This window comes from Pleurodeles waltl, chromosome 12, assembly GCF_031143425.1.
Source record: "Pleurodeles waltl isolate 20211129_DDA chromosome 12, aPleWal1.hap1.20221129, whole genome shotgun sequence".
Classification (NCBI taxonomy): domain Eukaryota; kingdom Metazoa; phylum Chordata; class Amphibia; order Caudata; family Salamandridae; genus Pleurodeles; species Pleurodeles waltl.
This window is the reverse complement of record NC_090451.1, coordinates 278,714,722-278,727,444: the sequence shown is the minus strand read 5'-3', so window position 1 is coordinate 278,727,444 and position 12,723 is coordinate 278,714,722. Positions and strand designations below refer to the sequence as shown.

Here is a 12,723-nt window from a genome sequence, read left to right as displayed (position 1 = left end):
CACTTGCAACCTCAGATAATGGAATGGAAGTTATATTTATAGATACAGCTTCTAGAGTACTACAAAGATTACAGAAATAAATTGGATGCCAGAGATTTCATCTTTAAAAAAGAAATATGTGGCTGCACCTAATGTGACTACATGGCTGTTCCAACAGGGGGACCTCAAAAATAGACCTCTACACATAATATATGCTTCTGTGATTACAGCAATCTCCTCCATCCCACATATGCTGATCAGTTCACTCTTTGTCTACCCCAAGTTTGGGCAGTAAATCAGTAGACATGGCAGAATAAGGACTATCCATTCAGTACAAGCTCATACGCTGCATCTACAAGTATACATCAGTTGTAGGTTCTAATCATTTCCAAAATTTGCTAAATAGTCAATTCAATTCTTTATTTCGGCCAAGAATATGACCATAAAAGTGCAAAACATACAGGATACTACATATCGTGTTGCAAATACATCACAATATTAAAAAGATGTTATCCTAAATTAAAACCATCAATAATCATTTAAAAAATGTTGTAGCTCATGCATCTTAAGCCCCTGCAGCTGGGAATCCAACTGGGAATTGCTAAAAACAAAACAAATAAGTAGGCAACGCCATATAGTGCAGCTAACGGCACAGATAAATCAACTAAACATGAAAGACAACAAAAAAACAATAAATTCCTCCTTTTTACAGCACATTTAAGAAAGGAGCAAATAATGACTCAATCCAAGTGAGATTCCAGGAAGATAGTCCTAGATAGTCCTCACAGAAGTAGATGCTTTATCTCTTGGGTCTACACAAAACAATTCTAGTACTTCCTGGTACTTAAGATTCAGCATTTCAACCTTGCAGGAAGGGCTTTCAGGCCAAGGACTATCCAGATAACTTATGACTGTGGAAGGGAAGTTCGAGTTTCAGCATCTACCCTAGAGAATCCAACCTACTCTGCAGACCATTACGTGGGCACCTATACTGTGCCATTGGCACCGTTTTTCTCCACGTAGGCATTTTTAGGGGGACTACCCCTCTAAAGGCAATATTAAAACTCTGAAAAAAATCAATGGCCAATAAAGTGCAGGTACCGCAGTTCTCAGAATTTGCGGAAATTACCATTCTCAAGTACATATTGTTGTCTGTGATTCTAAAGTTATTCCCATTAAATCTCTAGGTAGTGCAGACTTACTTTTAACCAGGAATCATAAACTGAATCCTTGCCACATTAACAATCATGCTATAAGAGATGATTTTCACCTAGCGACTCCTCTCCCCCTCAGAAGCAAGCACTGGCAAAGCCAACAGGTTTTCCTTTTGGCTTTTGCAATACTTGTGCTGATGCAGAACAGCACTGCCCAAAAACCTAAAAAGCACAGTGATTTATAAATGTGATTTTGCATCTATGTACCATGAAAAGAGGTATGAATTATAGGCGTATATCATGACACACTCACCATTTTGTTTATTTAATTTCCTATTCCAAGATGGTAGCTTCCCTTCCTGGAGTCGTATATTAAAAATAAATAATACTAATTTAATGTGTGTGAAAGTGTTTTTGCAGAAAGGAGCAGCCTGGCAGCAAACTGCAGCAGCTGGGCCTTCCTACAGAGTGAAGTAAATTGAAATAATGGGGAGGGAGCAATGGGAAAGTTGATTATGTGAAACAAAGAAGATGAGCAGCTGCAGTGAGCGAAAAGGGATGTTTAATAAAACAAATTTAAAAAACCCAGTGGATGGGGTGGAGGAAGCAACAGGTCAGTGTCGGGATGTTAAAGGGGGGGGCAGTAAGCAGGACAGAGGGAGAGAAATTGAAAGAGAGCAAGAAAAAGCATGCATCCCATGGAATGCCAAAAGAAAAAGAGAAAAGGGAGCACCCATAGCAATGGTTATATCCCGTTAAAAGGATAATAAAGAAACTAAGGGAGGGATAAACATAAGAAGAGGGAAAAAGCCATTGAATAGGAAAGCAAATGAGATTAACAAGAAACTTAACCAATGCCCACTGCATGTATTGGTATTGTTGACAAGAAAGTGCCTAAGCTATCTGTAGTTGAGACTTAAGGGTAGGCTACAAATACTTCTATTTAAAATAAAAAATGAAGCATTTGGCTCTGAATAGCTGTGCCACAGGTAAAAAAAAAAACCCAAAAAACACTAGTTTGGAAACTAATACAACAATTCATTATACAATAAACTTGTGGCACAACTTGGTGCCTATGAAGTCCATTTGATGTCTAATCAACGACAACCAGGTCATCTGCACACATTACATATTTACATGATGTTAAATCGCTTTGTATGGAAAGCTGCACAACGTGCCAACACATCCTACATATGCTGGACCAATTTTAAGGCAGGGTGGAGTACAAAGCCTTGCAACAGCCCATTCTTTAAGGGAATTCTGTCTGTGCACTACCTGGCCAGCCCCATAAAGGCCTTCACCTGGTGCAGTATAAAGGAGTCTTGAGCTCACTAAGAACGTACCTCATATTATTAATCTGGCAAGCTTTGACCATAGGTTTTCGAAGATCTTGTATTTAACTCTGGACAGTTATTTGTCTAAAAGTAATGGTGGTGTTATCTATTCATGAACTTCTATGCAAGATTTCAAAGGGATGAACACTGATAGATGGTACATATGCTACAGCTAAATTTGGTCTACTCTTTCTCTAGATGCATTTTCTGCTACTCAATAACCTATCTGCTGCAAAACAACGTTGGCTAAAGTTTGGACACACCATCTAACAGGGTCAGCCTGGAGAAATGAGCTCTTTCACATTCCTTTTCGACAAACAGTGGCATTTTGCAACATATCCAGGCTTGGTGCCACACTATTATCCAAGCGCTCATGGTGATTGTGAGAGCCGTAATGTAGATCTTAATTAAAGACACAGGCCAAGCAAGGAGCTACACAGACCTCTCTTGATAGCTATAAGTCGGATGTGTACCTTAATTCACCTGTTTATTTAGTTACACCTTCTTTGGTGTCATCTTTCAGAATAACTTCCTCATTTTCCTGCGAGGCACTAAATGGTACAAGATTTTTCTTCAGTTAGGGTTTTTTAATGCCTTTCCATAAATATGCGATAGGGTTACAGTAGTGGGAGACTTGTGCATCTGAAATTCTGCAGTTCTATCTGAAAACACTAATTTATCACGTTCGCAATCTACATCAATGCATTAATTTTTACTTTAGTGTCATCTGCATTCATATGACAGCTAAAGGGAATTCCCTGCAACAATGATCATACTGAGAGTATGGATCTTGCCCATTGCAGCTTTACAATTGTTTGTGGCTCATATTTAACACATGTATTTCTGTCCTCCTCTTTCAGGGTAAATGGGCTTGCACATTTTTTTCATATTTGTAAAAGTTGGCCCTTCTCCTTTGCAAGAATAACTCAGAAGTGTGACAGCTTTAAATGATTTCAACGGAGTGTGAAATAATCTATAAGTGACACATTTCCAAAACGTACATAAGTATAGCAGAAAGGAAAATTTTATTTGCCCAGTAAGCATCTGTTTGTGGCATGTAGTGCTGTAGATTCACATACTTTGCATACTCCTGCTATCTAGTGTTTGGTGCAGAAGTCTGCAAGTAGCTTTTGTTCGAAGACGTCTTTTGAGTCACAAGGTAGAGTGGCTCCTCTTCTTGGTGATAACATGCATAGGCATCGACTCCATTGTTAGCTTGCTTTCCTGCAGGCGGGTGTGAATGGAGTGTAAAGTCAGTGTGAGTAAAGAGATATGCATGCAAATGACAATGTAAAGGAACTGCTATGGCCACAGATGACTGAGGAGGAGGGTGGGTGCACATAGATTTACAGCACTACATGCCACAAACAGTTGCTTACTGGGCAAGTAACATTCTCCTTTCTGCTATACTTATGTACTTTTGGAAGGTGTCCTGCTAACAGATGCATATTGTGATGGAGAGCCCAAAGCCAAATTGACTGAGCTAGGCGTGATAACTCTAGCAACTGTGCCCCGTTGTTTCTATAAATAGTACATGGTTGTCATATTATCCGTACGGACTAAGGCAACCTTGCCGATGACATGAGGTGTGAATGCTTTCAATGCGAGGTGAACAGCTTAAAGCTCTAGGTAGTTGATGTGGAGACCCTGGTATTTGGTATCCCAGAGAACTTGGACTGCGATATTCTGTAGGCGAGCACCCCATCCTGCCCGTGATGTGTCCACTGTCAGTATGATGTGGGGAACAGGGTACAGGAAAGGCGGCTATTTTAACAGGCTGTTTGTGTTTCTCCACTGCAGAGAGCAATGAGTGAGGTGGTCCATCAACACTAGATCTTCTAACTGACAGACCACTGTTATGCTAGACATTCCTGCAGAGGATGCATGTATAGTCATACATGCAGCACTATGGCGATACACAAGGTCATCATACTCAGAAGGAGCATGACAGTTCTGACTGTGACTTGTTGATTGGCTTGGAAGCATGATGTTAGCATTTGGAAATGGTGTATTTGTGCTGGGTTCGGATAGGCTAATCCCTCCTGAGTTTCTAAAATGGCCCCTAGCAAAGGCAGAAGATGAGATTTTTGGAAATTGATGGTGAAGCCTAGTTGGAGTAGGTCTATGGTAGTTTAGTGTATTGTTGACAAAGCGGGAGAGTACTGGTTTTGATAAGCCAGTCGTCTAGATATAGGAAAACATGATTTTTTTGTCTGCGCAGAGGTGCTGTTACCACTGTCAGATTTTGTGAACACTCAAAGTGCAGTAGCCACCCCGAAGGGAAGGACTTTGAATTGGTGATGGTTGCCTGCTATCATAAATCGTGGGTATTTGCAATGTGCTGGGTGTACGGGAATGTGGAAGTAGGTGCCCTTTATGTCTAGGGCTTAGAGGAAGTTGCCTTGCCGGAGAAGTGGGATCATGTCTTGAAGAGTGACCATGTGGAAATGTTCTGATAGGATGTAATGATTTAAGGGGCATAGATCTAAGATTGGCCTTAGAGGACTGTACTTGGGGATTAGGAAGCATAGGGAGTATACTCCTGACCCTTGATGTTGTAGAGGGACAGGTTCCATAGCTCTATTGAGTAGGAGAGATTGAGCTTCCTGTATGAGCAGATTTTGATGCCGAAGAGAGTCTATGAGTGAGAGGTGGGTTGTTTGGAGGCGTGGTAATGAGCTCCAGGCAACAACTATGTTGCTTAACGTAGAACAATTACTGGCCTGAGGTTACTGATTGTCATGTGGGCAGAAAATCCTGTAATCATCCCCTGACTAGTGTTAAGTAGTCGGGGGGGAAGGCGAATTAAGTCACTGTTTTGTGGTGGTTGTAGCAGCATGTGGGGAGGCTCCTTTGTCTTCTCCCATGGCACTGTTGCCACTATAGGAACCTCTATGGTAACCACGAGATAGGAGTGATGCCATTGGCCACGCTGGTACGAGGTAGAGGCTTCAGAGGATGTGGATTTAGGTAGGTGGAGCTGTGAAAGGTGCCACAAGGACTAGACATACGAAGAGCACCCACAGATTTTACAGTTGTATCTTTTTTAATCTTTTCTAGTGCTGAATCAACTTGTGAACCGAAAAGACGTTCGTTACTGAAGGGGACATTCAATAGTGTTTGTTGAACCTCTGGTTTACCAGATATGCAGGGCCAAGCATGCCGCCACAGTGAAATGCTAGTATTGGTTCCCCTAGCGGCTGTATCTGCTGCATCCAAAGCACAACAGATGGACGTGTTGGAAATCAACTTTCCTTCAGTGACAAGCTGTTGCCTTCTCTTATACTCCTCTGGGATATAATGGAGGAGTTCCTCCATTTCGTCCAAGAGAACCCCGTCATAACGTGCTAGCAACCCCAATTATTGGTGGACTGTGCTGCCACCCTCTTGCCAGAGGCATTGATTAATTTGTTCTCCTTGTCAGGTGGTGGAGCATCATGGGTAGCCTGGGCATTAGCCCTCTCACGTGCATTGGTCACAACTAGTGTGTAAGATGGAATATGTCCCTTTATGTAAATGGGCTCCGAAGGGGAGGCTTTGTATTATTTTTGTTGTTGTTCCAAAATCGACCCTGGGAATTATAATCCTAGCCCGCACTGCGTTCTTGAAAATGTCTCCTGCATGCCTCAACATACCTTTAAGCATAGGGAGATATTGGTTTGCCCTATCTGTTGCAGAGAAAAGTCTAAAAGACGAAATCCTCTTCCAGAGGCTTATGGCATCACAATATGTTGCAGCCCTGCAAATAAGCTCCTGATACATGGTAGAGTTGTCAGAAGGGGAAAGTCTAGCAGGATATAGGTCAGGAACAGTATGCCCTTGATGGTCAATGTTGTATGTCATCCAAGGATCAGGAGGTGAAGGTGTGATACCAACTGTGTCAGTCCCCTATGCCATGCCCACCTATAAATGAGTGTGGGGACCCTTGAGGAGTGATTGTCTAGAGGATCACCTCGACAGTGAGGTGGAGAGTGCGACTGTGGTGGAGAGAGGGATGGAAGTGTTGGTGGTGGAGGAGAGGAAGATGGAGGAGATGGTAAAGGACTGGTGGTTTTATCTGACGTCCTCTTTTTTAATGGTACCGGAAGATCAATAGATTCCCCGAAGAAAAGCTGGTGCTTGGATGATGGGAGTGTAGGTACTGAAGGTTTGGTAAGGATGTGTCATGTCTGAGGCTGTATGTGAAATTGCCTCTGGCCGGCATCAAGTTTTTCTTACAGTGTATGTAAGAGCTGTTCCACTGGAGTGCCAGGGTCCGATCTCAGAGCCTGTTTGGGTATCTTAGGATGCAAGATGGATTTTTGTTTGGGCGCCAAAGTGATTGGTACCGAGGATGGAGGTTGTTGGCTCGACGTAGAAAGGTGTTTTAGCAACAAAGGATTCGGCTTCGATGGTTTTGTCTGAACTTTCGGCACAGAGCCTGTAGGCAGGGCAGCTGAATCAATTTTTCAGTGCGATCATGGCCTGTTGGCAGTGGTAGCCCAGCAGCCTCTTGTTCGGTGGAAGTCGAATGTTTTTTGGGGTGAGGAACTTGGGCTTCTGTATCCACTGTACATTGAAAAGATGAAACATCTTGAGGTCGATTTTGAGCTCAGTTATGGAGCCCTGAATGAAGAACGCCTGTTCCTCCTCTGCAGAGGCCTCATGAAGTTTCTGTTCTTCTTCCTCGACATGTTGTCTGAAGAAGTCAGGAGTTTCTTCAATGTCTTTCTGCTGCATTTCCTTTCGATGGACCCGGTGATCTCAGAGAGTCTTCTTAGACCGAAATGGTCGTCAGGCATCGCAATCCTCCTTCCCTGTGTTCCAGGGACAAACAAAGGTTGCAAATCTGATGGAGATCAGACTGCAGGTATTTGACATGGAAGTTTGGGCAGAACCGCAGAACTGTTTCATCAGTGGGGCATTCTCTGATGAAGTTGGATGTGATGGAAATGTAGGCCACGAACCGCGAGACCAGAAAGGCCACTGTGAAAAGCGTGTCAATACGACGAGCAACAGTTTTCTAAGTGATCGATATGCAAGAAGGGATACACATTCAAAAACAATACCAACAAGTGTAAGAATGAAGTGCAAACCGAAAGGAGCCCGAGAAATGGTCTCAACCCGGAGTACAATCAGACACAACTGAACCCGACAGCAGAAAGAACACAATCTAACAATGGAGTTGATGCCCATGCACATTATCACCAAGAGGACGAGTCACTCTACCTTGTAACTCCAAAGACTTCTTGCACACGTTTGGACCAAACATGAGATGGCAGGAGTCTGCAAAGAATATGTATCTACAGCCACACATGCTATCAAACACATTTCCGACAGTCATTCCACGTTTACAAACAGGTTTGAAACAGAATCTTGAGAAGGAATACCCATCCTACAGATACCAACTTGCCATTGGTAGGCTTAACATGCATCAATAATTATCAAGTTCCCATCATCTAGATCAAAAATAGTAATTTCCTGTGGTCATCTTTTTTCCAGATGGTAAAACTGAGTCAAAGATACATTAGCGTGCAAATTCAATGTTCTTTACCAAGAATATAAAATAATGTTTTTTCATCACAAAGAGTGGCCCTTCAAATTGTGAAACTAGAAGTATCACATTCAAATATATGATTATAAGCATGCATTTATTGCCTTTCACAGCCCCTGTTTGGAGACAATTCAACTAAAATTCTGCAAATGATTAAAGGTTGGTTTCGGAGGGGATATAAAATCCAGCATGAAAACATTAGAGGGTTCAATCAAGAAGATCTGAATGGACTCTAGAAGACATCTTAATCTTCCAATGATATAGAGTAATCGTGAACCCACATAATGACAACTGGGCTCATAGGATCACTATGAATTTGGTAAAGTCTAGCAAACTGTAGCACGCCATTCTTTAGTGGATGCTGAGGAGTGAGAAAAAGCATAACCAGGAATATAATTTAAGCGAGTTTGGGACACACAGAGGATGATGATGCTAGAATAAAAGAGGGAAGATGAGTCAGAGGAGCTTTACGGCTGAATAAGCCATGCAATCCTCATGTACAAATTAAAATATGTTGAATATATATGTATTCAAGCATATTTTCACCTATACATCGTTTTTTTGTTTAACATATTTCGCACATTTTGGTTTTTATAATACTTTTGTGTCATTTTTACAGGCAGAAAAGGGGTGAGATTAGAAAAGGACACTAACGAGCAGGTATTTTCTGCGACTTTGGTATGTCACGTCATACCTCGAGTACAATTTTCAAGCAGATGCTGAAAATCATCAAAAATCAAGCACATAACGTATTTGAAATAATTTTAAAATCTGCTCACCGCTTCCGCCAATACATTTCTTCCTTTGTAATATTAATATAAATTGTTCAGTCTAAGTAGCCTGTACCATTTCTATAGACACTCACACAGAAGAGTTCGGTCCTGAAAGATGATATCTGCACACTCAGAGTATAAAGCATATGGTATATCAAAATGCCATTTCGATTAAATTACGTATTTAACAACACAACAATTATATAAAGTTGTGGCAATTTAAATTCTGTTTCAGAATTACATACATTCATGGATCTATTACGTATTCCTGGCACTGGGTTATGGTAAAGGTTTTTCTATCCAGATGCCATCATCCTATTTTAAAACAGCATATATTTGGGATTGATTATTAAACTAGGTTACTTTGGCAGCGTCTTGTACAGTAATCATGGTAATTTCCTTTCAAAATAAACCGCATGATTTAAGTATGTTATGCTTTGTTTTAAATGTATTTAAGCTTAAAAGTAATTACTCTATTGTGTGTCTTCATTAATCTCTTAAAGAACACTGCTGTCGCCCCCGGCTTCTGTGTTTCATGCAATTAAAACCGAGGTCTTGTCATCGCCAACCTTAAATCTCCCACATTTGGGTTGTATTCAGAATATCGTGTGTGTACAAACATACTATCTGTCACAAATAATATATTGTAAGTATTGCGTGGGAAGTAAGAACCGATGTTGGCCACATCAACCGGGCCCTGTCCTCTTGCTCCAGAAGGGGAACCCTCTGTGCCCTCAGAGATTCCTTAGGGCCATTTATCTCTGGTAAAACAGTGCAGACCCTCAACCAAGGGCAGGCGGACAGCTACTCCCAAGTGGCCCAGCAGGTAATGTCAAACATCCCTCCCATCAGAGTATGTACAAACCCAGTACACAAGGTGAAAGGTCAAAACTGTGCTGAAACTCACAGCCTTCTACCATTCTGTCCTGTATGAATATGAACAAACTGTCATTGACTGAAAACGTGGTCCCTCTAACTGGACAACTCTAAATCATGGTTTGTAATAGAGTATTCAAAAACATCCACCCACCTCGTTTGATAGTGAGCGGAATCTTGAAATCACAACGATGATAACTGAAAAGAAGAAAAATTATTAAAAATGCATAGTTTAGTGATCAACGACAGGGAAGCACTGACAACCACAAATCATGTGAAATAGCATGTTCACACCTTCAGAGATAGCCTGAAAAACACACATCCCAGACAAATGTCCGCTGCTGAAATTGTGGGAAACTTTCTTGATCTTTAGCAAAAATACACACAGATCCCTTGGGAACACTTGTACCATGCAGGTAGCATACCAACAGCAACCAGAGATATGTTAAATGTTATACGGTGGCTATACTGCTACTTTAGGAGATGACGGACCAGAACAGTGATCAGTTTTATGGTGACTGTTTCACCTTGTAGGAGACTATAGATACCTTTTCGTAGTTTGATCATTGTGTTCTGAACCACTAGGAATATGCCCAATACTGAAACTATGACATGACAGCATTTTTCCCTTATGCCGAGAACAAGGGTGCCAGCCAAACCTGTGGTTTTGCACAACTGACATCAGAATAGATTAGTCTCTAGAGGTGTGATCAGAGATTATCTATTCTTTAAGGATGAAATTTGCTATATATGCATAAAGCTGAATCAACAACATTTGTGGGTTAACAGTTAATGTTTTTCTAGATGGGGTTATTCCTCAATTTTTTTCCTGAGTTGAGTGCACTTTTGGTAACTTTTTCTACCTGGTTTGAAAATTAGGTGCAGAGGACAGTTATGTTTGATGGGAAACTACAAACACCTTTTATGTGAAAATCTACTTTGGAGGGGGGTAGGGTGATAGGATTAGCCTTGACTAACTAATACAATTGTGATGATTTCTTTGTGACTTGGGGCACAAAACAATCAATAGGACTTGTGAAAGACATGCAGAATAAAACAAATTCAAAATGAATCTCAGTCTTTGAAACAGAACGTCTACTAGATAACTGTATCCACACTGCACTTGTAAAATGTGAATGGAGAGAGTCAAGCTTAGGGAAACAATAATGGCGCCATTACGATTTGGGAGGAATGTGCGATCCGGAAGGAAACTGAGAATAAATGATGAATTTAGCTCAGCTGGATTACCGAATTCCTGCCGTTTCCCTTCCATTACACTGGAGATTTCACCAGGTAAAAAATAAAGGGGTTTCCAAGTGTGACAAGCCCTGAAAACACAGAATTACACTACAATCTGTCGAGATAATCAGAATTTGTGAAATAATTTCCAATGTTGTAGGTCCCCGTGGAGGCAAAGCGGAACACCACAAGTACTGCAGTCCTATCTTCTGAAGTTTCTGGCTACTAAAGTTATTAGCAATGTTAGGAGTGGCAACATCAATAGGCCTGCCCTCCTTATAACCAGTCTAATTGTGGCACAATTTCAATGTGTGAAATCCTGGGAATAATTTTCTCTAGTCATCTCAAAACAAGAGTTAAAATCATATAAACAACACGGTAATGCACGTTAACACCCGATGCCCAATGTTCTCATTTATGGCACAACACTAATTCTCTTTGCTAAGCTCCTTTTAGAAAGTGTGGCAATGTCCTGTAGAGTTACTATGAAGGAGTGAGTGTTTCATCAAGCACCGCAGCACACTTTTAATTCAGCTATGGCTTGGAAAAATTATGACTTTATAAAATAGAATGCGCGCCTGCAGTGCAAAGTCAATGAAGTGATACTGCCATGATTTTACGACTAAATTAATGATCCAAAACGATTCACCAAAACAACAAGCACTGGCAAAGACAATAGGTCTCAGCTATGCAAAACTATTGGTTTTGATAATGTCTTTTAGCCATGCTGTATAGTAACATGGCTAAAAGTTAGCAGGTTGGCAGTGAGGTGAGTGGCAGTGAAGAGAGGAAAGTGGCAGCAAAGAGAGGAGAATGGCAGAGTGGAGAGGCGTAAATGGAGGTGGACGAGTGGAGGTGTATAGAGTGGTCTGGAGTGGAGTAGTATGGAGTGGTGTAGAGTTGAGAGGTGTAGAGTGGAGTAGCGTAGGGTAGTGAAGTTGTGGGTGTAAGTTACTAAAACAAAGGAACCAAACTTAAAATCAACTCAAAAGTATGAGGCATAAAGGGGATGAATGGCTGAAAATAGGCGTGCAGTGGCAAACATCATGAAGGTGCAAATGTGTTATTAGTGTGGCACTTATACGATATAATGGCTTAATCCACTCAACGTAAAATTTAATTTTATTTTAGTTGTATGACTAAAACAAAAAATAGAAGCATACACAATGTCCAAAAAAGTGTTTGGAGAAAACAGCATGACAACTGGAAACTGAGGAAGCGTCCTACTGAAACTCATATCTCAATCACAGAGCGATCGTGGATGTACATTAATTAAGTTAAATTAATCTGTCCCTGGATCATGCTCCACAGTAAGTAAAGGAAGAATTGCCCAGCATCAGCTGGCCAATTAGGAGGCAGCAAAGAAGAATGACTGATGCTAATGAATAGTAAGCAGTGGGTAGACTCCAAGCCCTTTATTGTAAACAATCCCACTCACAAGCAAGAGCGCATGCTGTGGACGCGCTGTCGCATGCGAGACCTCATAACGTGCCTGGTTCAGGGCAGTTTAGTGGATTTTTCCAATTGGAGGCAAACAACTTTTCTAAGTAGATAATAAAATGCTGCAACAGTTTTTGAGGCAGATTGAAAAAAGCCCCTTTCCCAAAGAATACATGGTCACATATGGGCCCATATTACAGATAAGGGGTACTGTCCTTGTTTGTGCGTTGGCACACCATTAAACAGGTGCGTTAGACAGATACAGAACAGTGAACCCTATTACAATTAACATACTGCCTTCAGGGCAGCTGCAAACCTGGGACTGTCCTGAGGGCAGCACACTGAAAGAAATATGAAGCAGCTGTTTACAAGCTGCTGCGTGTTTAACAGTGCAG

At 41.3% G+C, this 12,723-nt stretch overlaps 1 protein-coding gene across 2 annotated transcripts in view; it reads right to left on the bottom strand.

The window, feature by feature from the left end:
• Nucleotides 1-12,723, bottom strand: part of PHAF1 (phagophore assembly factor 1) — a 262,744-nt gene that overhangs the window by 38,611 nt on the left and 211,410 nt on the right. For both annotated transcript variants that reach the window (XM_069216171.1, XM_069216172.1), the window contains one exon: nt 9,804-9,847. In XM_069216171.1, the coding sequence (XP_069072272.1) occupies nt 9,804-9,847 (44 nt within the window). The remainder of the gene's footprint in view (nt 1-9,803; nt 9,848-12,723) is intronic.